This window comes from Sphaerodactylus townsendi, linkage group LG05 (assembly GCF_021028975.2).
Source record: "Sphaerodactylus townsendi isolate TG3544 linkage group LG05, MPM_Stown_v2.3, whole genome shotgun sequence".
NCBI lineage: Eukaryota > Metazoa > Chordata > Lepidosauria > Squamata > Sphaerodactylidae > Sphaerodactylus > Sphaerodactylus townsendi.
The window spans coordinates 47,014,850-47,042,191 of NC_059429.1; the positions used below are offsets into that span (position 1 = coordinate 47,014,850).

General features: G+C 43.2%; 1 protein-coding gene across 3 annotated transcripts in view; it reads left to right on the forward strand.

Annotated features, from left to right (window-relative positions):
• The first annotated feature begins 3,988 nt into the window (after window positions 1–3,988).
• COL24A1 (collagen type XXIV alpha 1 chain) overlaps window positions 3,989–27,342 on the forward strand; it is a 247,645-nt gene continuing 224,291 nt past the window's right edge. For 2 of the 3 annotated variants that reach the window (XR_007244588.1, XM_048497359.1), the window contains exon 1: window positions 3,989–4,500. Coding sequence is in view for 1 of the 3 variants with exons in the window: in XM_048497359.1 (XP_048353316.1) it covers window positions 4,445–4,500 (56 nt within the window). In the remaining 2 variants the exon portion in view is untranslated. The remainder of the gene's footprint in view (window positions 4,501–27,342) is intronic. The other variant, XM_048497360.1, reaches the window with a different exon arrangement.

Consider the following 27,342-nt stretch of genomic DNA (forward strand, 5'->3'; position numbering starts at 1 on the left):
CTTCTCTTCTGAGGGCTTCCCACTTGGCAAAAAGTGAAAGGCATCAGAAACTGAGGATTCCATCATCTGGCTGTATTATTGCCAAGGAATCTATGGGTTGAGATTTTGAAGAGTGGAGGGGGGGAGTGTCAGAACAGGCTGATTCTGACAAGAATTGAAGCACAGGATTAGAACAGCCTGCTCTGCTACTTCTTCGTCAACCATTTTCTCACCGGAAATTACTGTTTCCATGTAAAAAAGGCAAGTTTCACCAATAGTCATACAGGGTAATAGCAGTTGTTTATCATCATCATCATCATCATCATCATCATCATCATCATCATCATCATCATCATCATCATCATCATCATCATCATCATCATCATTTATTAATTTTTTAGACCGCCCTCCCCAGTAGGCTCAGGGTGGTGTACATCATAATTAAAACATAAAATAAAATGTAAAACAGTAGTTCAATCTGTAATTTAAAACAAACAAAATGGTGACAGTTCCCTCCCACCAACTCCATCCACAGGGGGCCTGGATAACATTAGGGTCTGATGGCTATCCCGGCTGGCCAAAAGCCTGATGGAACAGGTCCGTTTTACAGGCCCTGCGGAAGGTCCCGCAGGGCCCTGGTCTCCTTAGGGAGCCTGTGAAATCCCTGGCCCTTGTAGAGGCCAGCTGGATCTGCTTTGGGCTGGGGATTTCCAGCAGACGCTCCTCCAAGGAGCAGAGGACCCTAGCAGGGAAGTATGGGAAGATGCGGTCCCTCAGATATGCAGGCCCAATGGTGCTAACAGCCATAAAGGTCAAAACCAGTACTTTGAAGATGGCCCAGAACTCGATGGGCAGCCAGTTGCCCCTCTTTGTTCAAACTGCCATGTTTTGTAGTGCATAAAATGATATTTTAGACAAGGGCTGCACTGAAAAACTAATATTTAATGTGAACGCTCTTTCAGGTCTCCTTTCTAAAGCGGAAGCATGCTACTTCCTTTTCCTGTGAACAACTACAGACTGAATTGAGTTCTTTATGTGGAACACATTATAGCTGTTGGCTGAGCTTGGTTGTTTGCGTGTGAAATTGTTTCTGGATGATTTTTTTGGTTAGTATGCTTTAGTTTCTTTTCATGTATAGTTTTTTAAGTAGTTTGGTTTTTTGTTTTTATTTGTTTTCAAGTTGATATCTTCAAGGAAAACTATCTGCACCACCTCATGCTGAGGCAAAACTGCAACTGCAGATGGACTGGTGCACAGATGTGCAATTCACCCAGAGGGCACACCACGGCAGGGGTGGGTCCCTACTCCCTGGGAGATGCTTTTCAGATTAGCTGGTCAGGACTACTGATATAAGGTTTTTTGCCCAATTGCTATCAGGGTGCACTCCACATGGGCCTTTACCACCTCAATGGTTTTTAAATCTCATATGGACCTTAATGATGTCTGTAAAGCAGAGAGATGGTCCACTTCATTAACTTTTATCAAGCATTACAACGTGGACGTCAATTCTAGGGTTGAGAATGATTATGAATCAAGCTGTATTGCAGTCTATTGCATGTGAAATTGCACAGAGGCCATGCTGATGAAAAATAGTGTTGCTTACTGTAACTGTTAGATCATCTAGTGACTCTCTGTCCAGGCACATGTTCCTCCCACCTTCCCCGCTATGGACTGTCATCCAGCTCAAGTGGTTGCTCCCTGCAGCAGCAAAGGGAGATCTGGAGGGAGAGAGTGTGCCTGTCCCCCCTGGTCATATGATCCTGGGCAGGAAGCGCAGCTAGCCCAGGCTCGTTACTGGGGGAAGGGAGCATTCAACTAGTCACTAAAACCTCTTAAGCTAACTAAAATGCTCCACAGTTGGCCTGCACAAGCATAGTCCCATGTGTGCCTACACAAAGTGACACTAGATGAATAAACAGCTATGGTAAGCAATGCTTTTTTAACAGGCATATTTGGTTAGCTGCCATCCCCCATTCCCCTTCATTACTGGTTAAAAGAGTTTTTACTATACACAAAAACATTTCATTGAATGTAAGGTGAGGTATAATTTGGATAAGAGGGTGTATAATTTTTTGCGATAAGGTTTATTTTGGTTTTATGTCGATTAGGGATGTATATTAACAATTTTGTGATGGGAAACTGTTTACTTTCAATTTAATTTGTTTCTTACTTTTAATTTAATTGAGGGGGGGAAGGTCGCCATCAGCTGCTGTTCATTAATCTGTTGTGTTGCTAAGTTTAATTCAGTGTTTTATGCTGATTTCATTGAGATATTTATATTTGATGTACACCACCCTGAGCCTTTAAGGGAGGGCAGTCTAAAAATATAATTTAAAAAATAAATAAATAAATAAAATTTGAAGAAACTCAAACATATAATAGTATATCAATTCTGGGACTTGTATTTTTTTAAAAAATACTATCTAGTCACCATTTTCATTACGATTCTAGCCAAATGTATTGTTGAAGGCTTTCACGGCTGGATTCAACTGGTTCTGGTGGGTTTTCTGGGCTGTGTGGCCATGGTCTGGTGGATCTTGTTCCTAATGTTTTGCCTGCATCTGTGGCTGGCATCTTCAGACGTGTATCACAGAGGGAACTTCCCAGCCACAGATGCAGGCGAAACGTTAGGAACAAGATCCACTAGACCACGGCCACACAGCCCGGAAAACCCACCAGAACCAGTCTAACCAAATGGTTTATATCTGGGAAATTGTGACAGCTATAAAGGGTCTAACAAGACATTAAAACGATTTTATGAAATATGGTCTTTGTGATCAATCACATCGCTGAAGAAGAGTAAGCTTGAAAACAGTCATTGAGCGCATTCCGTTTGGATGTGATTATTGGACAATTGAAGGACTCGGTCCCGTCGTCAATACCGGGTTGGGAGCCTGGGCAAGTGGTCAAAATCCCATGTCTTCTAGAAGAAGCTCTGTAAAGACAAAAGAAATTGTGATATTAAGAATATCCGAAAGGGCACCAGATTAGCTGATTTTTCCATTACTCCGTTAAAGGGACACAAGCATTGAATTAGTTAATGTTACTGTTGAATGTATGGTGTTTGTCATTGTTTTGAATTTATTATAAGAATGCTTAAAATATGTGAATATATTAAAACGTTTGGATTTGTGAGCCAGCAGTTTGGTGCAACACGTTTCTCTATTGGTACAAGTTAAAGTAGTGTCAGGGAATTCTTTGGAACATGTTTCAGTGGGCAAATCCGTTGACTGCTTACCTTCAGTCACTAAAAGATGTCACTTGAAAATGGTGGCCATGACATTGGGTTACTTGGTTAACAAAACCTGTAATATGAACACCGCTATTAGCTATCAGCCTACGAAGGATGGATCAGAGAAGATGACAGAAGGCTCTGGAGATGTGATATAAAGTTACATGATTACAAAAAGTAATATTGCAATATATTTGTTTTTATCCTTTCAAGATGAATGCTGTCAATTAAAAAATGACACAAGTCTCTCTCTCTCCCCACCAACACCACCCCACTCCTTTCTGGCACTGGAACATTTTCGGAATACTTTCTCTTTCCTCTCCTCATCCACTATAGAAATAAGCCTTCTGCAGAGTCAGTAAACTTGTCTTTGAGGAGTAACTTTCACTACCATGAAAAGCACAAACCCTCTGAAGAAGTCCAAAGAAGAAAAGAAGTGGAGAAGGGTAGCGAGGAATAGATCGGGTCTGCGTGCTTGTTTGTTTATGCGCTTTCTTCCGTCCCCCAACCACACAAACAAAAACAGCCGCGTGAGTCCGTCCAACTCCCGGACTCTGGGACAGGCGCAAAAGCCTCAGCGGCTCCTCGAGCCCCCTACAGGCGACGCCGAGTCAAACAATCCGGCCTGAGGCAGGATCTTCGCTTCCACCGCTTGGCGGGCGGGGAATGATTGAAATGCATTGTATGATGTAATGAGCGGTGAAATTTAACACCGAGCAGCGGCGGGGAGGATTTGCTTTGCTTTGGGTTGGCTCTTTGCTCTGCTCCGCAGCCAGAAGCGGTCGCCTTTCAGCGCTGAATGTCTGTGCCATTGCCACTAGTCGCTGGGAGCAATCCCCCCCAAAAGGTTTGGAGTTCTGTGCGCTGCTTCTGCCGCTCCTCAGTTCCAAGAAACTCTCCTTGCTGGGAATCCCCTCTCAGCTCCTGTCCAGTTGCACACCAGCTGTGCTGTGCTTTGCAAAATAAAACTTTAGACAAGCCAAACAGCAGCAGAAGCAGCGACCAAAAGGGTGCCCGCGAGTAGCAGCACGTGAGCCAGCCCTCGGGCTCTTGGGCAGAGCTGGCTCTCCTCGTCATGTGCGAGACACTCTAGTGCAAGAAAGCGCTCTGGACAAACCAGTCTGCAACCACCTCGTGAGGGCTCGATTGCATGGACAGCACCTGAATCTCGAGCGGTCGCGAGTGGGCTTCTGTTTTCGCGTCGGACTTCGCTGCTCGGACAAATGCAGACAAATGCATTTAGGAGCTCAAAGGACAAGGCGTGGAAACATCTCTCCCGCAGCAAAAACGTGAGTAAGAAAGAAGCCCGGAGGGGGCGGGGAGCGGAGCCCAAGCAAGGGGGCGGGTTACTGCTGCCGGAGCTCTCTCTCTCGCACGGCGCCACTCACGTTTTGCGAGCGTGCGTTGGCTATGCAACTACTTTTCCTCCCGAAATCTGGACAAAAAGAGCATCACCTTTGGATAGAAAAGGCGTCTCTTTTGGATAGAAAAGGGATACGGGGACTCCCGGGTCTCCCCAGATATCTGGAGGCTGAGGAAGGTTTTCCACACCTCTCTAGAGAATTGTCTTAGCTTGCTTGGGAGAGCAGAAAGCATCGATCTTTTCCATTTATTTTGTTTCAGTCCTCAGCAGGAAACGGAGATGTCGCTGGTGGTGTTTTCCTTGCCCCCCCCCCCCCCCCCCGCAAATATTGGTGGTGAATTAGGAAGCAGATTGATAACGAATGAGAAAGTTTGTTTTGGTTTCCAAGCTTGGAAGCGTGAAGGAAGGTGGTGACTGTCTCAGAAGAGAGAGCTGTGCTGTGATAATGGCAGCATTCACTTGTTGCCAGCTTTTTGAGGCTGCCTTCAAGGAAAATACCAACTCCATAGAACAATTCACAAACTTATTATAATCTCTGTGTTTATATCCTGATTATTGATTCCAGCTCCCTACTCAAGAGCAACATCTCCTTTCTCCTGACCATCCAGCTCACCCATCATAATCTTACAAACCACTAGAGTGGTGAATTCACTCTTTCACTACCCGTGGACAAATAAGGAGGACTTTGGAACACAGAGAAATTTCTACTCCCAATGATTTGTTTCTCCTGAAATTCTGAGGAGGCCAAGAACTGTGTCTGGTGTAGAATTGCCCCTTCCAGTCAATTAGAGAACATTGCCTGATGAGAAAAGGCCTGTCAGAGCCTAGGATTCATGCAGATATGCTGCAGTCCCTGGGGATGCTTAAACATGTATGACAACTAGGAGTGTGGCCAAGGGCAGACGGGCCCTTTATCTTAGGTGGAAGGTTCCCATCTAAGTTCCCAGAGGGTCTTTAAAGTCAATGGCAGCCAAGCACCTCTGTACTGCAAGAACCACTTGCTTCTGGGCTGGTTGAATGCCCTATCAGCTCCTGTGTGGCCTTTTACTTCTAACTGCAAATGGGTGCTCATCAGCAGCGAAGCTCCCAGGGGGCGGGGGGGCGCGACGCACCGGGCACACGTGTTTGGGTCACGTGGGGGCGCAAAATCCCCCCCCCGCGGCGCCCCCCCTTACTTTAGGAAACCGAGCAGGCTGCAGAACAGGCCTTCTTGTTCTGGTGGGAACTATATTTCCCAGGAGACCCTGGGAAATGTAGTTCTCACCAGAACAGGAAGGCTTGTTCTCCAGCCTGCTCGGTTTCCTAAAGTAAGTGGCAGTGGAAGTGGGTGGGTGGGTGGGGGGCTGATTCCCACCCACAGCGGCCCCCCTGCGACGCCCCCACACTTACTTTAGGAAACCGAGCAGGCTGCAGAACAGGTCTTCTTGTTTTGATGGGAACTACATTTCCCAGGAGACCCTGTGAAATGTAGTTCCCACCAGAACAGGAAGGCCTGTTCTCCAGCCTGCTCGGTTTCCTAAAGTAAGTGGGAGTGGGAGTGGGAGTGGGAGTGGGAGTGGGAGCGCCGCGGGGGGGGGGCACTCTGGCCCAGCTACTCCTTTGGTGCTCATGGAACGATGCTAAATAAGAAGTGGTTTCTTTCCTTGCTTGCTGGAAGGGCACAGGGCTTGGGTGGATCAGTTTGGTTCCCAGTTAGATTGGGCTGCATGTCGTCCTCTCATTTTTTGCTCCTTTAAAGATCTAAGTTGGGAATCTGTAGTAAGTGCAACACATTTCAAAGAGCTTGCCCCTCTGTGCAGTCTTCTTCTGGAAAGAAGTGGAAGAATTCAAGGTGGTTGTTTTGGGGAGAGGAAGTTTTGTCTTACACTTGTGTGAATGTGAGAAATATTCCTACCCACCCACCTGCTGTATCCCTCACTTAAAGGCAAATGCTTTTATGAGACACTGGTTATCAAAATGAAACTTCAATTGAATAGTCCTCTAGCTCATGTACATTAATGATCCCTTTTCTTTCTTTGGAGGCATTTATTGTTCCTTGTGCTGTTTTATTTTTTTATTTAGTTCATTTCTGCCCAGCGAGGACACAAAGTGGCTTACATTGTTCTCTTCTCTTCCATTTTATACTCACAATTATGTGACGTTGGTTAGGCTGAGGGAGTGTGACTGGTCCAAGGTGACCCTGCAAGCTTCCATGGTACAAGTGGGGATTTGAACCCAGGTCTCCCAGATATTGGTACAATACTCTTAACCAGCACTCCACACTGGCTGGCCAGTGAAAGCATGTAGACTTATTGAGTAGATAGACTTTTGAGCATGAAAATCTGGCACTCTTTGATTTTCCACAGACTTTGATTAGCTTGTGCTTAGAAAATGAACAGGGTCTACCAAGCTGCCAATTCCCTAATTTAATTCAATGAAGTGTCATCTGAGGCAGCTTTCTATAAACAAATCCCTTTGCATGCATGTCAGTCTTTCTGTGAAAGAACTAGAGAGTAATTAGACTGCTTTTGTTGAGATCTGCAAGGCTGCTGCCTTTGTTTCATGTCTGGCTGGTTGGAATTTATTCTTGATTTTTATGTTCTTCAGGGAGTACGTAGGTGGTACACCTGTGGGCTGTACCACTTCAGACAGCAGATGGAGACATACATGTTTCAGAGTCAATTCATGGGAAGGGGGCACAAAATTAATGGATGTGGCACAAGGGCACACCAACACATATGCCCCTTATGCCAGAATAAGGGGCACATATACTGGTGGTGGGGTGCTGCGTAAGTTCCATGGAGCCCAAACCTTGAAGCTGCTGCTGTGCCAGCACTCCTCCTCTGCAGGAGGCAATATTTTGTGCAGGTGAGGGCATTATGGGGGCATTCATGGAAGTGAAGCTGACTTTAGTCAGCTTACATAGAGCTTTTAGTCCAGAGTGTCCCTACCCCTGTTGGTGACTTATGCCAAGAGAACAACAGGCATATGCTATTGAAAAGGTATAGTGAGTTGAGAGTTTGGGAATTTGTGCTTTTTTGCATCTTCTCAGGACCTCCCCATTGCTGACTGCAGCAAAACTCCCCCCGCCCTTGGACTGCACTGCCCGTTATATTTTATGGAGGAAAGTTTCTATACATAATGCACTGCAGAAACAAAGCAGAGCCCTTAGCATTTATTTCTGTTGTGAGAACTAATTTTTTTTGCGTGGAAGAACATTTGATCACCCAACTGCAGTGTGAAATAACAGTCCAGACACAAGTTTGCCTCCTCAATAAGAATTAAGTCTAGATTTTAAGAAGCCACTTTTGGCTGAACACTGTTTTTGAAAGAAAAAGCATGTAAAACAAATGCTGTGGACATTTTTTTACTGAAATGCAAGAGTGAAATCCCACAAATGTTCTAAAGCAACTGAAAGTTCATTTGGGAATAATTCTTGCTTTTGTTATTGCACAGGAAGTGATACTTTCCTACAGTGGATTCCACACAGCATAATAACGGGTTGCATCTGTTATTTTTGATTCCAAGTCCATTTTATGCTGTTTTTGTCCTTTGCATGGGTGCCTGTTTCTGTGAAGGAATTGCGTTGAGGTCAGGGGGAAGCAGTCCATTTTCTTTCAGCCTCTTCACATGAACATGCTAATTTTTTTTTTACAATGCAGAGCTACACAGGCGCAAACATCCCCTTTCCCTGCATTCTGATTGGCTGTTCCTGCCTTCTGCTAAGGGAACGCTTCTGATTTGTGGAGAATTTACAGCAACTCTGGGAGCCCAAGTAGGACCTTCCCCTCCCATTTCTCCAGCATGGAAAAAAAGTTTAGGGCTTTGAAACCATGACACATGTAAATATGAAGCATGCAACCCCCCTACTTAATATTGTAAAATACAAAATAATAAAATGTGTCCAAAAAGGACCAAAGCAATATGTGCCATCAACATCCAAAGGTGTGCATCAGCCTAGCTACGTGCTTTGAATAACCAAAAAAATAAAATAAAAGGAAGTTTGTTGTGAATCCGTTGCTGTACACATTTGGGTGAAATGGCACTCACAGTCACTGCCATGGGGAGAAAATGTGCTTGGGGGATGTTTCGGAAATGACAGGCTATCACACTAGTCAGCAGCTCAGCAGAAACAAACTGACATGACATAAGGGGGGAAAAGGAATGGCGGGCAGAAAAAATAAAGTAGTTGGGCACCTGTGCCATTCAGAGAGTCTGTTCAGTTCGAGATTTTGCAAAAACATCGCAGTTTTGGCGATTTTTGAAAAACCTGGGTTGAGGGAAATATAACAAATCAATCCTGCTTTGGGGAAGGGATCCAGGCGAAGTACTTCCCCAAACTGGGATATTTCCCTTCATCAACCCATTATATTTCTACCATGCAGAATCCACCTAACAAGATCAGGAGAATGTTACCTTTCTTGGATTCTGATCTCCAGTAAATGGATAAGGTCACAAAATACCTTGTCAATTTCAGCACAGTATTTCCCTCCACTTGAAAAATTTGTATCTGTAGATGTAGATGCACATAACAACAGTTTAATTAAAAAAACAAGGTGACAGTTGTGAAACCGTAACATTTCTTCTTCTGATGCCCATTGTTTCCACTTCTGAGCTGAGCAACCCTCTTCAGTATTTGCCTGCAGGAGCCTCTTAGTTTATTGTGCTATAATTTGACATGCTTACAGTTCAATGATATATACTGCAGTAATATGGCCACTAACCTGGATAGCTTTAAAAGGGGCTTGGACAGATTTATGGAGGAGAAGTTGATTTATGGCTACCAATCTTGATCCTCTTTGATCTGAGATTGCAAATGCCTTAACAGACCAGGTGATCGGGAGCAACAGCCGCAGAAGGCCATTGCGTTCACATCCTACATGTGAGCTCCCAAAGGCACCTGGTGGGCCACTGCGAGTAGCAGAGAGCTGGACTAGATGGACTTTGGTCTGATCCAGCTGGCTTCTTCTTATGTTCTTATGTTCTTAATATGACACTTGACATATGTCCAACAAATCTGAGGTTTTGACTCCTAGACACTGTGAGTCCCTCAAAGTGGATACGTGGTGGTAGAACATCAGATGACAAAAAACATTCTGCAAAATAAGGCAGAGAAATCACACTAAGTAGTTTTCTCCAGTTTCGCTTGGTTTTCTTCAGAGCTATTTTGACTTAACAACCCAGTGGTGGCTACTATGCAAAGGTGTGCAGGATACAGGGCTGGAGAGAATGATGTCTTTCAAACAAATCCACAAAGTTACAGTCCCAAAAACATTTAATTGCTTGGCCTCATGTATGTTGATTAAAACATTTTAATAACTTATTTAAAAATCAGTAGAAGGAAAATCTGAAAAGGAGTAAAATACTTAGTATCTCTACCTTGAGATCACTTCAGAGAAACAGTTTATGGAGTGATTGTTATGTAGCTCTGGGAGTTCTACATGCAGAAATCCTAGCAACCCACTTCTGTTTAGTGTGATTTCTCTGCTTTGTTTTGCAGAATGTTTTTGTTATCTGATGGTCTACGTATCCACTTTGAGGTACTGAGGATGTCCAGAAGTCAAAAACCTCAAAGAAATTGCTGTGACTGACTGATTCTGGACATATCTCAAGTGTCTTATTAAGGCAGTGTACATCAATGAACTTTAAGCATGTCAAGTTATGGCCTTCAGTTGAATAATGTGTGTATTATACTTGCATGAAGTCAACCTATTAGGGCTAACCTTAGCATGTTTCGCAGTCTCTTAACGACCGAGGAGCTTCCCCTCAAAGGAGCCCCCACAGCAAAAGAGAATTTGGCCACAACTCACCTAGGTTCCATTTTTCCCTCTTTGAGGCAGAGAAAATCATAAATTTTTGTGGTTTGAAGGAGAAACTTCATGGTGGCTGCTGCTTCAGCTGCTGCTGCAGAGGCAGAGCTATGCTCCTCTTTCAACTTGGTGTGGGGCAGCTTGCTGCTGCATACCATGGTCCTCTTTTAGCCTTTAAAGAGCTTTTTCTCATCCTCTGCTGGGCTGGGCTTTAGGTCTGTAGCATGAGAAATAGAAAGGGAGGGGGAGGGGGAGCTCTGAGCTGTAGAGGCCCACTAGAAGTGCTTTACCCACTAAAAGTGCCATATTTTGTGCAGCACTGATGGAGAAGAGGAGGAATGGTGAGGTCACATCTACAGTGAGCAGAAGAAAAACAGGATATGTGGGTGCCATTCCTTCCTGTTCCTTTCCTTCTTTCTATTGCACCTGTAGCAGGCCCATGTTCTAGCCCTCCCACATAGATGCAGCCTCAGTAGTTGCTAGTTCATTGCAGCTGGGTTTCTCTCCCTCACAGCAGTTGTCTCTCTGCCCACACTAGCTTTTTTGTATTCTCACATTGTCCTGAACCTATTTCTATACCTCCTCCCTCTTTACTGGGCCTTTCCTGCCCAGTATGATAGAAGCATTTGATTCTTCTATGAATTTCAGAATGATCCAAAATACTTCAGGATGAATAAAACTGAATGCTCGAGATAAGCATTGGAAGAAAGGCTAAAGCCAGGGATGTACCTGCAAAAACAGTGGCCAGGGCAAACTATCAAAGTGCATCCCCAATTTCTGGATCTACCTCTCCCTACCCCAGCGTTTGGATTTTCCTATCTTCTGAAATTCTTCAGAGTAAACAAATTCTCTCACCTGTCCACCCACCTAGCTCTCAAGTTGCTCTCTTCCTGCTCTTTCGCCTGCCCACCTGCTCACTCTCTTGCCCGCCTGCTTGCATGACTCTTAGGATGCCCACCAGTTCATCCACTCGCTCTCGTGAGCACCCACCTACTCACAAATTGCCCGCCCATCTGCTTGCTGTCTTGCCTGCCCCCGCCTATTCTCAAGTCAAGTCGCCCTCTCACCTGCTCGCTTCTCCAATACAAGGGCACACTCTGGCCACCTTCCTTGCTTGTGGGGAGGGAGGGAGGGAGGAGGATGGGCCGCCAAACGTGCCCCCCCCATGTTATCCAGACGAGTGGTGCTTAGGAAGCCAACCGCCCTCCAGGTTATGCATCTGGCTGAAGCCCTGTATTGAAATATGAATCTAAATTTAGGATGAATTGGCTTCCCTTTTCAAATTTAAACTTGCTGAGGATAATTGTTTTAATAAGGAATAAATCAACTGAATACATGAGAGAAAACCTGAGACGGCCACTGCATATAAGGAACTGCAGCAAATCCTAGTTCTTTGATGAGTATGCTAGTGTGTGTGTGTATCACAAATTACAATACAGAAACAACAAAAGAATAGAAAATGAGAACGAAACATAACTTAATCATAGTTCTAAATATGTAACTGAAAGAGCCAATAGAATTATGCCAATGATAAACATAGATTAGTCATCCCCGTGGTATATCAAAATTAACAAATATAAATAAATAAATATTGTATTCCAAATATTTTCTCCAAATTTATAAATTTGGTTGAGTTATACATTTATTTTATGCTCCAGCACAAGTAGCGCAATATTAACACTTACTGGTAATTCTATAAATTAATACTACATTCCCATTTTTACACATCATTTCATTTTCCCCTTACATTTATGAATAATATGAGAAGTACATTTTTCATTTGTCTTGAAATTCTTGATTAAGTCTTTTAGTAATTAATTAACTGATTGATTAATTAATTAATTTAATATGCCTCCCTTCTTGCAGGCTCAGGGTGGCTTCCAATATTAAAATACAATCAAGACAAAATCAGAACTAGCAAGTTAAAAACTCAAATGGCAAATAAAATCAAATTTAATTAAAATAACATATTAAAAAACCATGCCAGTATCTACTGTAGAGGGAAGAAGCAGGAGACCATTCAAATGGTACAACGATAGCTGCCTCAGCCATAAGCCTCGTGGAACAGCTCTGTCTTACAGGCCCTGCAGAACTTAATCAGGTCCTGCAAGGCCTGGATCTCACAGACAGAGTGTTTCACCAGGTAGGGGCCAGGGCCGAAAATGCCCTGGCCTGGTTGAGGCCAGACATATATCTTTCAGGTCACAGACCACCAGCAGATTGTTATTTGTTGATCACAGCATCCATCAGGGGACATACTGGGAGAGGTGGTCCTGCAGATATGATGGCCCTGGACCATTTAGGGCTTTGAAGGTCAACACCAGAACCTTGAATCCCGTGATGAGCATACATTCCCTTCAAGGCTGAGCTTCCTTTAAAGACACCTTTTCTACCCCTGCCAAACTCACTGTGCTGCTGATCCGCTAAGCCCTGCAGGTTCCAAGAGTGCATAAACTGTGACTCTTTACCTGGAGACCACTGGAGACTTCCCTGGCGAAGGAGACCATTTGTCTGTTCTGCTTGCTTCACCTTTTCTGTTCCTCTCTGTCTTCCCCCGCCCATGCATAAGCAATTCCACCCACTGCTGGCCAGGCATTTCTGGAGGAGCCATGGGTCTCCTTTTTTTTAAAATTGCACCAATGTTCTATCATGGAAGCAACAGAACATTAAAACGTCAAAAAAAATTAACAAGAGGGCAAAAAAGGTGGCAACAAATCTAGTGAACTGGTGTGATCCAGAATCAGGAATGAGCAAAAGGCAGCTCCAAAAGGATTGGAGCAAGCAGTGGGACACTTCTTTGCATGTAAGAAGAGAAATGTGGAGAGTCCACACTGCAGAGCAAACAATCTTGGGGTAAACACAGTATGCATAATAGGCATAAGGTGGTCTATATGTTTTATCTTCATTTATTGAGTTGGGCGGGGCAATACTTTTAACAGTACTGTTTCTTTACCTCACAATGGTGTGATAGGCAGTATAGATCAAACTTACAGTTTCCACTTGATGATGTGTTTGATTTCAGTCAAATAAATCATTTGTGAGACCTTGGCTGTCATCGGAACTGGTGTCTTCAAATGCTAAATAAATCTGATTCTCACACTGTCTGCATCATGTACGGCTAGAAGGAATAACTGCTGTGGGATTTGATTGTATAAAAATGGTTTATTGTTGTTTGTTTATTTGGAGTGGTTGCAAACTAGTGCTAATACAAACACTGTTCACGGTGTAAATGTCTGTACACAGGATGGAAGAATCAAAGTGTACGAATGGTTCAATAGACACTAGTTTTATTGTTGCCACTGTTAAAAATCATTTATCAAATCTCTAAGACTGTTTAGAACAAACTCAAAAGTCAATCTTTCTTGAAAATACAGTATTTAACAACACATCAGTTAACATGAAGAATGAAAGCCAGCTGATTATAGTACATTAAAACGTTAGTTGTTCCAGAAGAAACAGCAGTAGAAGAGGAGCTATAGATTAAAAGTTCTTCCAGTAAAAGGGTAGTCTTCAATAGCTATCTAAAGGTGTTCACAATCTTAGGTCAGTAATGTGTGTGTATGAGGGGCAATGGGTTGATTTGGTCCTTGCCACTTTTTCTTTTTTTTAAAATGCATTCCGGCAATGGTATGACAGTGCAGAATTAATCAAAGAATATTTAAAATTATTTTAAAAGTATTACAGAGCTAAGAACTACAGGTCATCTTAGACGGTAAAGTGACTGTGAGCCTACAATGTTACCCTGTGGCCAGCAAAGCCAATACAAGTTTGAGTTCTATTAAATGATCTTGCTATACGAGAAGCAAGAGATCATAAACCCTAAGAAAGTGACAGGCTAGGAGGCTGCCAACATAATCAGTTCTATGTGGGCAAAATACCTTTGAACAGTTTGTTCCATAGTGAACAACAATTGAGATTGTTGTTCTCACCATTTGCTCCTTGTGTTTTGACCCAGGCATTCAATTCAGGAGCTGAGATATATCAGAGGAGGGTTCTGCCTAAGTCTTTGATGTAGTTTAGATTGTGGAGGAAAGGGTTAAAGAGACCTTTGCTGATTTTCAACTGGTGCAGGATTGAGCAGAGCCCTTGTAGTCATTTCAACCTTTTTCTGTTTAAAATTTGGACCCTTTCAAACTTATTGGGTTGGATGGATCCTATGCATTTGGACCACTAGTGACCTTTCAGAATGAACCTTTTCTACTTCCACTTCTCCTTTCCTGCTACTGCCTGCTTGTCAAAATCCTACTTTGGGGGGTTGATAGGCCCTCAGGAACACTGCGTTGGAGCTTTCAGAAGGTCTACAGTAGAGAAAGGGATTTGTAGAAATATTTGTGCAAGCAGAAGTGCCATTTGTGTGAGCAGTACATAGCAGAGGATCTAACCCACGGTAACACTGATTATGTTTTCTTCTCCTAACATGGAGCACATTTGTTATCTGACCTCCTGTTGCCTATATTATCCTCCACAACTAAGGAACACACCAACATGGTCCCTTTTCATGTGCTACTGCCATGTAGCCACCATGACAGCAACTCTATCCGTTCTACTAAATGAGCTGTAGTAATTCTAGCTGTACTGCAAGTGACAGACTCTTTTCCCACCAGCAAGTTAGGCATGGGTAATCCTAGCCAATGGGAAATAGGGGCAGCTGCCCCAAGATCTTCACTTGGGAGGGCCCCAACTGCTAACAATGCTGCCTTCCTTAACTGGGGTGGGTGGTGAGGAGATAAGCAGACTCTTGCTGATCCTCCCCACTGGGGCCAAGCGGTGGATCACCCCATCTGAAGTAGGTAGGAGCCACTGCTGCTGCCAGAAGCCAGCTGCCTGAGTCCCAGACAGGAAAGGTCCTGTCTGGGACTCAGGCAGCTTTAGCAACTCTTTTGATGTCTACAGATCCACCGCTTGGCCCCAGTGGGGAGGTTAATGTGGACTAGCAATGGACTTTTGCTTGACTCATCCTGAGCTTTTCCTTGTTGCCCTAGCCTAGAATCACTAAGATCAGCCATGAAGGCAGAGTAAAGCAAATCAGAACAAGTGAGTTCCTAGCAGGAGGAGGTCATTGAAGACTTTGAATTGTTCCTTTCCAGAAGAACTGGGCAAGGGAGTAGGGGCAAGCTTTGGCACAGGAAATTTTACAGCTGCTACCCAGATTGCTAGTGGAACAGTGTTTGCTTACTTCTTTTAAAGGTCAGGTAGCTAGGGGCTCCATGAAGAGGACAAAGAGCTTGGTACTCAACTAGTTCTGATTTCACATATGCTGTTGCATCACTTGATGCTGCTCTGTGTCATGACATGAAGTTCAGTTTGTGAACTGCTTTTATTGAAAAAGCATTGATTGCATAGTTTGATTCCTGATTACTGTTTTGCACATGCAAGGCTTGGTTTGATGTTGCAGTGATAAGCATGTATAGATGAATTTGTGTTTTTATATCTAGTCTCATGCATTATGGTTGGTGGAATGAGTGTCTGGGGGCTGAATAAATACTGAGAATCACATTACAATAAGCAGCTCAAAGAATACTATGTTGGTATAGTTGAGTTTGGCCTTTTATATATATTAATGAACATGACGGATGGTGAGCTAGTCTGTGGAAGAGCTTCCCGAGGGAAGCTTTAACATTTTGAAAGCATTAGCTGAAATCTTAAGAACACTTTCTGGGGAGTACCAGTCCCACTAAATAAAATGGGACTTACTTTTTTATAGACCTGCTTAGGATTGTTCCAATGTGGAGTGGAACCACCCCCCACCTCCTGCCCCCTTTACAATTACATTCTTGTTTTCTTGCTAGGTTTGTTGCCAAGGCATGTTAAGACTTGTGTGTGAAGCAGAAAAGTTTAAAAACCCTATATGGGACTTAATATTCCAATAAGCTGCTCAGAAATACTTTAATTCAGTGATGGCAAACCTTTTCGAGACCGAGTGCCTAAATTGCAACCCAAAACCCACTTATTTGTCGCAAAGTGTCAACATGGCAATTTAACCTGAATAGAAAAAACAGTTGGCTCTGAGGTGTATGTTACTCAGGAGTAAGTTTGGTGGTAGTTGGTGCTTTGCTTTGAAGCAACCGTGCAACTCTTCCAATGGGTGAATCACGACCCTAGAAGGGTTTACTCAGAAGCAAGCCCCATTGCTAGCAACCGAGCTTACTCCCAGGTAAAGGATCACGCTTTAGTTCTTCCCATGAAAATCAGTGGGGTTTAACAGCACTTAACAGGGTTACCTACACTGCTTCCCCAAAACTAGGTCTTAGGTTTAATGCTAATAATCGAGCCCAGCGGCGCAGGCCAGCCTAGATGTGGGGGGGGGGGGCACTCTGTTTGCACGTGCCCACAGAGAGGGCTCTGAGTGCCACCTCTGGCACCCGTGCCATAGGTTCGCCATCACTGCTTTAAGGGGTACATGTTATCTCTGTCATGGAATGTGTATGAATGTTGACAGCTACCTATGTAAAAAGAGTTTGTTTGAATGAATTAAATATTTGGGGACTCTTCTAGCCAATTCGAAGGGGAATGCAATAATCCATTGTTTTTATTTTAGCAAAAACCTCATGATCAAATAGTAAATACAAATGAAATGTAAGAAAGCGAGCACAATTTTCTATGTGCTGTTAGTATGAAGTGAGTGACCTTTTGTGGGTGCCTATAAATTGTATTTCCTGAGCTTTGGAGCATGGTAGGAAACTGTGCTTCAGGTAGTGGAATTCACTCTGCTTCTCGTTTCTTGAATAACTGCAATTAGAATTGCCTATTTGTCTTTTCACATCCTGCTTTTTCTGGGTAATAACTTTTGATAGGTTTTGGAGCCTTGCAAATTAAGACCAGATGAGGGAAAAGATTTTGATATGTGTGAAAAAGTGTGAAAAAAATTCACACCTTAGAAATATGAATGCTGTTGTCAGGATGAAGTGTGGTTCTTGGGGAGGCTACTGCTTCTGACCTGCTGCAAGCAATTTTTATGGTTGGAGTAACTTGTATGTAATATTTCAAAAGTGGTAGTAATGCCATTCAGCTGTGATCATCATGTGCCATCATCAGGGGAGCATAGTGGTGAGAATACTGAACTATGGGACCTTGAAGACCCAAGGTCACATCCCCACTCTGCCATAATCTTTATCAGTCAGTCTAGTCCTAACCTGCCTTACAGGGGTGTTAATAAGATAAAATAGAAGATGGGAAAATAATGAACACTACCCTGAGTTCCTTGGAGAAAGGGCGAGATAAAAATGAAACAATTAAATAAAATTATGGTGGAACCTTGGTTTTCATTGCCTTCGGTTTCAATCAGTTTTGGTTTTCATCGGTTTTTTTCAGTGAAAAATTTGTCTCGGTTTTCATCGATTTGCCTCGGTTTTCATCGATTTGCAGTAAGGTGCAGGGGTTTGAGGAGAAAAATCACCCGGACAAAGCTGTTGCAGGCCGTGTCTGCAACTTGTTTAATGACAATGTCTTGCCCCATTTTAGACAAATCTTAAAGAGGCGTCAGAAACAGACCTCTTTGGACAGCTTTCTGGTGCTACATTGGTCCACTGAAGTTGGTCCTAGTGTTATCGTTTGTTACTGTTTTCAGCATTAAACACTATGTTTATTCACCAAAAATGTGTTTTTGGTATGTTTTTTGGAGTGCCTAGAACGGATTAATTGGATTTACATTGATTCCTTTGGAAAAGTTTGCCTCGGTTTTCATCGGTTTCGGTTTTCATCGATTCTTTTTGGACGGATTACCAACGAAAACCGAGGTTCCACTGTATAGGAAAGCTCTGTGAGCCAAAATGCATAAAAGGTTAAACATCTGTTGTATAGTTGGCTTCCTAAATAGGGCATTGTGGATGAGTGAAAAGCTGGATTTCTTTGGCCACAAAGTAGCAAATAAACCATTGGCTGTTTTTTAAAATAAATTTTAGGTTCATTCAAAGGCTAAGTCCTGCTTGCTTCAATCATTCTAGTGATTATTTCATGACCAGTATTATGCCTTCAAATTGTAACTAAACTAACTTCACTGGGGAACGCATAAATACAAAGAAAGTTTATACTTAGTTTGACTGGACAGACCACATGAGCAAGTGAGAGGAGAATCCAACCACTTTCTAGGAAATTGGGGGACTTAAGCCAGCAAATAGTGTTCCCTGTCAAAAAAGAAAAAAAATTACACTGGATCTCAACCTAGAACTTCATTTTCATTCTAAGAGGGTGGCATTGAGGAATGCAACGTGCAGTATATATTTTAGTTTATTTAAAAAAATGGTTTTCATTATTTTTCAAGTAAAAAACACAAAAAAGAAAAACATGATAAGCAAACTAAAACATATTATAATATATAAATAAGAGTAAGCTATATATCAAAATTGGATATTGAATGAATCTGCTTTCATAATATTTAACAAGAAAAGAGCTAACATTCATTCTTATTTACTATATATAACAGGTGGAGGTGGTATGCGCCTTTGCCAGCGCATTTGCCCTTCTAGGGGCTCTTATCCCAATGGAGGGGCAAATACATTGGAGGGTGGCCTCTGCCGTGCTCCAGGACAGTCAGACATGGGGTCGAGCACCATATCAGCACCCCTCGCCACCTGCCAACCCTGCTGTCACAGCAGGGGGGTGGCATTCCTGGGGCAGAGCTGACCTTAGTTTGCTTGCACCCCAGGTTTGTGGCCATTTATACCACAGCCCTGGCCCAATGGGGACTTTCTGGCAGAAGGTTTTTGTTTGTTTTTTTCTCTTTCCTCACGTCACCAGAAAGCCCTCTGAAAGTGGCAAGGTGGTGCCACAGCATTACAATCCCTGCTTGCACAGGGCTCTGGATTGGGCTGCCTATAAAAATAGTTTTATAAATCATGTAAAATAACTTTATCATTCATCTGGTAGAGTAAATATTATCTGTCTGATTCTATTAAATGCTTATGATTATTATAGGCATCATTGAATATACACTAAAAATATATTACCAAACCATGAAAAAGGGGGGGAAAAGACTTATTTGATCTAATTGATCTAATCTAAGGCAATATACTCTTATTTTCACCATTCAATAACATCAATATCAATAATATCAAAGGTCGTTTCTGCACGGCCACGGTAGGGGTCGGGTTGGCGTACATGATGCTGACCCGACCCCTCTAGGACCATTCGCAGGTCGACCTACCTGCCCTGCGGCCCTCCGGCATGTCGCCGAGGCCAGGGGACACACACCCCTGCCCTGCGCGACCGCTCCGGAGTCACAGGGCAGAGGGGGCGTGTCCCCAGGCCTTGGCGACGTGCCGGAGGACTGCAGGGCAGGTATGTCTACCAGACACGGGGGGAGGGAAGACACCTTGGAGCCGCTGCCGTTCGCCGTTTTCCATAAACCTCGCGCGTTTTTGCCGTCCCCAGGGTGCCGTATACGGCCTGTGCGGAAAGGGCTAAAGAATATCAAAGTATTATCATAGAAATGTTTTCTCAAAGTTAATATTAAGGCATATAATCAGATACATTAGCAAATCATTTCAGCAGAATATATTATCTAAACAATATTTCACAGTACAGAGAATATAGCTCCCCACATCTCATTAAACTCATGTTTTGGTCTTCGATTTACTAGCATTCTCTCATCTTGTCTTCCCAATTTTCTTTCCAACTAGATGCAATTAATTTCTTCACAACAAGATGCAATTACGGCTCTGGCTGCTGTTACTGAGTATTGAAATAATTCTTGGAGCTTTACTGGTACATTTTTTGGAAGGATCCCTAACAACATGGTTTTTAGGTCCATTTGGAATTTGATTTTCAAAATTTCAGTGTACATTTCTTTCCAAAACTTTTAAACTTTTTTGCATGTCTACCACATGCAATAAAAATGATTCTGTGTGTTTCTTCTTGATAGTTCTTAGCACATTTGCTTAAATTTTTTATACATGTTCTTAATATCTTTTGGACTGAAATACCATCTAAAGAAAATTTTGGATCAATTTTATTTTTAAAATTTACACTGGACATTTTATACTTCTAGTTCACAATGATGTCCACTGTTGAAGAGCGATCTCTTCTATAAAGTTTTGCATCCATTTTATTACGTAGACTTTAACTTGTTCTAGTGTCATATTTAAGTAATAACTTGTACATTCTTTGTAGTAAATGTGGTTTCTGTTGGGTGATTTCTTTTTCAAACTCCAACATTTCTCTTAAGGTACTCCTGTTACCTTTAAATTTCTTCTAAGCCTTGATACTATTTGAAAACTTGTCGAGCATTGTACGTTCTTTCCTTCATTTTTAATTTCATGCCAGGATTTGATTTTAGCTTGATTAGTTACAATGTCTTTTTATGTTATAATATCATTATTCTTTTGGATAATAGCATCATTGTAGGCTCAATTGGGAACATTATAGGCCAAGTTGGTAAACTGATAGCCCTATTCAACAGGCCACCCACCCACAACACTGCAGCCACGCTGTCCTGCTGCTCCCAAGGAGGCTTCCTAATGGCATGGGGAAGCTTAACATGCAAAAAAGTTTCCTTACCACTGGAAAGCCCCATGAGGCTTGCAGGACTTACACCCCAAAAGGGTGGCGTAAACCCAAGACTGGTGTGCCATGCTCCCAGCTCTCAATCTAGGAAGGGAGCTGACTAGTGTCAGCTCTACCCCTGGGAATGCCCCCCCCCCCATGTTGGTGTCTGATTGGAATGCCAGCCCAGCCCCACTGCCGCTTGAACCTCTGAGTTTTGTGGCAGCAGGCTGAGGGATGAATGGCTACCAGCGCATCTGCCCCCTCTGCAAGGGTAAGTGCCCTGGGGAGGGCAAGTGTGCCGGCACAAAGTACTCCACTCCCTGAAGCCCTTCCCTCCCCTGGTTTGGATGGGGCTTTAAGTCTTTGGCCCAAATTCCCAAGAGATCTCTTCCAACATGTGCTTCTTGGTTTATTTCTTTCATCTTTAGTGGCTTTTCTGACCAGAGATAACTATATGTATCTGCATTGAAGTCTCTGTTTCTAATTTTATTATTCTTTTTCATGGGTCTTTAATCTAGCCTATAATCAAAACCAGGTGTGCTGCCTGATAATACAACTTGAACAGCCAGACAACTGCTTTTCTTCTCATCATGTAGAACTTTAAATCTGATTCTGGGTTGTTGTTATCTCAAATAAACTTGTTTAATTGACTTTACTAGTCTTTCAAGATTTTGTCTTGGATATAAATTAGTAGCATTTGAAACCGGAAGTTCAGTTTTGATAATATATTCATTTTGACTGATGCTATTCTTCCAAATTAGGATAATTTTAGCTCAGTCCATCTTGATAAATCCTCTTGTATTTTTCCCCATATAACTGAGTAGTTATTTAAAAATAATGTTTCATTTTGTCCATTAATATTTATACCTAAACGTTTCACTTTTTAGAATGAATATCACGTTCTTGTTGTGATAAAGAGTTTAAAATAATCTTTGTTTTCATCTTACTAATTATGTAACCTGATAGTCATCCAAATGGTTCTATCTAGTTCAGGGGTCAGCAACCCGCAGCTCCAGAGCCGCATGCGGCTCTTTCAACCTTATACTGCGGCCTGCAGGTCGAAGGGTAGCGTGGGCGTGTCTCTCCAGACCAGTGCTGGAAGGAAAAGTGAGTGGAGGGGCTGAACTGGAGGCAGCCCCGTGCGTGAGGGTGCCGCTTTTTGCGTCCCCTCCACTCACCTCTCCATCCAGTGCTGCTCTGGAGGGCTGGAGGGACACGCCAACACTGCCTTCCGACCCCTGGAGGTCGGAGGGTAGCATGGGCATGTCCCTCTAGAGCAGCTGCCATCCCCCTCTGCCCCACAGAGCAGGTGGCTGCCTGTTCCGTTGGGCAGAGGAGGTTTCCCTGCCCGACACCACTGCCTGCCGCAGCACGAGAGGCAGCGGCACCGGGCAGGCCATGGCCGCCATCCCCCCTCTGCCCCACAGAGCAGGCGGTTGCCTGCTTCGTCGGGCAGAGAAAGTTTCCCTGCCCGGCGCTGCTGCTGGAGGTGGTGGCACTGGGCAGGCCGTGGCTGCCATTCCCCCTCTGCCCCACAGAGCAGGTGACTGTCTGCTCTGTCGGGCAGAGGGGGTTTCCTTCTTGGCGCTGCTGCCTCCCACAGCATGGGAGGTGGCGGCACCAGGCAGGCCGTGGCCGCCATTCCACCTCTGTCCCACCTCATCCCCAGCTGCCTGCTCCGTCGGGCAGAGGGGGTTTCCCTGCCCGGCGCCTTCGCCTCCCAGCACTGGAAGGAAAGGTGACTGGAGGGGCCGAACCAGAGGCAGCTTCATGTGGAGCCGCCTGTCTGGCTCAATAGTTCCTCGGGGCCGTGGAATACGGGTCCAAATGGCTCTGTGGGTTGTAAAGGTTGTCGACCCCTGATCCAGTTCATCAAGTGTTTGATTGCTAATTTCCGGTTCACAATTGTTAAAATTATACAATCTGCATAACTTTTCATCTTAAATTCCTCATTGTCTATTTTTATACCTCAAATTCTGTGGCCTTGTCTAATCATTGATGCCAACACTTCTAATACTAGGTTAAACAAAACTGTAGACAAAGGACATCCTTTATGTGTACCTTTTTAAATTTGCAATTGTTCTGTAAATACATTATTTACTAATACTCTTGCCCTTTTGTGCATATGTACTTTGAATGCAATTAAAGAATCTAGAGCCACATTTTAAATGTTCCAAAATTTTCAACATAGTCTCAAGAAATATTATCAAATGCTTTTTCAGCATCTAAAATATAAAAGTTGCTTTGCCAGCATCTAAAAATATAAAAGCTGCTTTTCTTTTCTTGAATTTGACATGTTCAAGAGCATTAATAACAAATTGTACATTATCATTCATATATCTTTTGAGGATGAATCTGGTTTGATCATAAATCAGTTTATTTATACATTTTCTCAATCTAGTTGTCATTATTATAAAAGGTTTATAATCCACATTTAATAGTGAAATCGGTCTATATGACTTCGGCAATTCCAGATCATTCCCTTCTTTGTGAATCTAACTTATATGGGCCTCTTTCCATGAGAATGGTAGAGTTTTGGCTGAGTTAACTGCATTAATGACTTCAAGAAAAGTTGAACTCAGTTTCTCTTCCATACTTATGTACCATTCTGACTTTAGACCATCAGGTCCTGGGAATGTGCAGTATATTTTTTAAAGGTTCTTTAACTGAAATAAAATGAATTCTACTTAACTGCAGTGTTCTTGTCATCAGATTGTTTGGACAAAAGAAGGTGTTTGAATGTGCTTTTGCTGGCACCAGGCAGTTGACTTTTCCAGCAACATAATTATATGTGCTATATTGCCTATTGCACTGCTGTTGCTTTACTGCCTGTTCCTTATTTCAAAGAAAAGTCCCTTCTTTATGGCATTCATACTCATGGAAAAGAGATACACCAAAACTCCTCCCCCCCTCAAATCAATACATTACCAATAAGATATATTCTAGTAAAGTACTGATAATGTTTTGACAGAGGGAAGGTGGAATGGTATAATTGGATCTTGTCAGATTTCAGCTGCTAAGCAGGGTCAGTACTTGGGAGGCCACCAAGGAACGCTCTGCAGATGAAGCTAATGGCAAACCACCTGCTTCTCACTTGCCTTGAAAGCCTCTTGCTGGGTTGGCATAAGGAGGCTGCAACTTGATGACGCTTCACACGCACAATGTTTTTACACTCATAGCATGTCATTTTTCTTGTGGTCTCATACTGGGAAGACTCTGTGGAATTGTTCCACACTGAGCTCCCTGTTCTCACCAGCTTCTATCCCAAAATCTCAAGGAGTTTCCTAACCTGGATTGGCAACCGTAACCCCCCCCCCCCCACACACACACACACACATACACACAGGTCTTCCACCAATGGCCAAGTGGGACATGACAGCCCTAGATCCAGGATTTTCACTTTTCTTATTTTATACCATTTTGCCAGTAACACACACAGATGATTCTTAATCCTGTACTGACAGCTCATCAGCTTCAAATCAAGACCAATTTTCTCTGGATCCCACGATGTGTGTAGTGGGTAATCTAGGTTGAGGATAGTGTGGGAGACGTATTTAATAAAACATATTTTTTTAGTTTGTAAGTGTGACCTGTAATGCCTTTCCCTGTCTAGCCTTATAGCTGAGTTACCAGAGTTGGGAGGTACATTATACTTAAAGGTTACAATGTTGTATTCAGGCAATATGTAGATATATTTTACAATTTACTGCTTTTATTGAGAAACAGCAGTCAAACCTTGCCTGTCAAAAATCTTATACTACAGTCCATGTTGGACTCCCTGCCTAGCCCAGAATATTTCTATCTCTACACCATCTAAAACCAAACTGCTTGGTTGCTCATTGTTTGTTGACAGTTAAACTTCCTTTCCCACCGTCCCCTTATTTTATTTAGACTTTTTGAATCTCTCAGGCACACCTACCTCACTTATTGTGAAGTTAAAACAAAGATGTGTAAGAACCAGGTAACCCTCTTTGAGCTTCTTGGAGGAAGAATAAAATGTAATAAATAAATTCTTAAGTAAAAATTACTAAAGGAACTTAGAATCTATGTGTAAAGATTAGGACCAGTAGTAGAAAATATTTGAAACTACTTTTTTTCACACTAGTTCCCCTGACCTTCGTTGGAGATGGTGGTTGCAGTTATTTCCTTTTATGTATGACAGTTCATTATAGGTAGGATGATATTACAGGAAACACAGAACAAATGTTCAATTATAAGGGCATTAGTAGTATAATAATCATAATTTTGTTTCACGCAAACTGTAATGTGAAAGAGATGGCCAGACCATTCCCTAGCGGGGGAGAGGGTAAATGAGCAGAGGCCAGCCATGGTGCAGCCCCTCTGCCTCCAAAGGGGATTATGGAAGTGTGAGGAGCAAAAAAATAGCTAAGTTCCCCCAACCACACTGCAAGCCTTCTCTGCAGCCCAGTGGATTGCATCACCTTTTTTTATGACGTCAGTGCCAGCAAAAGGGGACGTCCCAGGGCTGAAAGGCCTCAGGAAGCTAACTAGTCAGCTCTAACCCCAGGAACATCCCCATCAGTGCCAGAACAGGGTCCTGCACCAGAGGTGTGCTGGCACAGTGTTGGTGCCTGGGCATTGCATGGTCACACGGCTCCCCAACAGAGGTGTAAATGCCCCTACACCAGCATGGACACCACTTACGCTGCATTACTTTGGCACAGGGGTCATGCCACATCCTGAGCCCTTCCACCACACCACTCTGGACTGCACAAGAGAATATTTCTTTTGTTCTTTAAATTCAAGTAAGTAGCGGTGTTGGCCTGAAGCAGCAGAAAACAGTTCTGCTGTCCAATGGCACCTTTAAGACTAACAAAGTTGGTCTTAAATTTTTTTCTTTTTTTCTTTGTTCCTAATTTAAGACCGTGGGGAAAAAAGAGCATATGTGATCAAGAGAAGGGATTCGTTTTCTAAATTGATTTATCTGTGTAGTAAGAAAAGAGTGGAACAACAATTTATCAACCTTTGGGAAACCTGAATCAACTTCTTTCATTTGTGTCTTCTGCATGTGCTTCTTTGTTTGAGTGTGCATCTGTTCTTGATATTAGCCAGGGACAGCTGTAAACGTTGTAGATGCATTTTCCTAACTCCATTTATAAACTTAGGTTTGAGTTACTGGCAGCCATATGAACTTTACAGAATCTTTAAAAGATCTCTCTCTGAGAGAAACAATTTTTCTCAGGCTGATAGCAGGATGAGACATGTCTGTATATCAGTTGCAATACAACACTGGACTTTTATTTGTGGGTCCTGATTAGATTTCATTGAAACTATTGGATTCATGAGAAAACGGGTTCACATTGAATAATCAAAGGTAGCATTTCTAATACTGAGTGGCGTAACTAATCCTATTATATAAAAAGCAAGCCATGATGGTGACGACTCACTTCCCGCCAGGCACCCATGCACAACTTCCAGCCAATTGCCATGCACACATATCTTGGGGGTGGGGCATACACAGAACATCACAAACAAAACAGCAGAATGTGGTGGTTACTCACTCTCTCCTGTTCTCACCCTTCTCACCCACTGCTGAATAATTACAGTCACTATACCATCTGTAGCTGCCTGAGGAAAAACAGGTGCACTCCCTGCAGGAGGGTAGTGACTGCTGGTGGCCACAATTGCGCTTCTAACTGTTGTGTGGTGATACAGATGTCTGAGAAGAGAAGCAGACGTCCAGGAACAGGAGGAGAAGCAGCATAGAGCTGGTGATATGGGACTGAGGGAGGAAGAAAGGCGGGGGGACCCTTGGTGGGTGCCATTAACCTTTGCATGCAGATGCAGGCATCTTGGAAGAGGATGAGGAGGGAGCTGTTGATGTGGGGGTAAGGGGGGAGGAAAGGCAGGAGGAGTTAATCCCCAACAGTTTTTCACACAACGGGCTTTACTGCAAGTTTAGAATAATATTTATTAGGGGTCTTCACAAAATTTGTTTCCATTTTGTTTTCAGTTCAGTTTTATTTTTCAAAAACGTAAATCATTCTGTTATTTGCAATATCATATATATTATTTATACAGTTCAAAGCAGAACAATGAAGAGCTTTCAAAGTTTAATTTCTTGGAGTTATATTGTGGTCATATTCTTTGTTATACGTTTTATTCTGTAAAAAGAGTTTTATTTTGTGCCTACAAGGCAGAATACGCTGATGTTAGAATTTAACCTCAGTTTAAGAGGCTGTCTCAGCAAGTAGCACAACTTGTCAGCTTGTATCAAAAGAAATGGCGCCCAGAGACAACTCCTTATCTAGGCACACCCACACACACCCATACTCAGGGGTGGGGCTGCCCACCGCTGAGCACCCCCGCTGCCTCCACACAGGCTGAGCCCCTCCTGGGCTCTGTGCAGGCCCACAGGGCCTAGGATGGCCTGCATGGAGGCCAGAGGGGAGTGGGACCACCTGCCACCGAGCCCTGCCCCAGCTTCCGTGCAGGTCATCCATGCAGACCTTGAATTGGACCCAGTAGTGAACAGG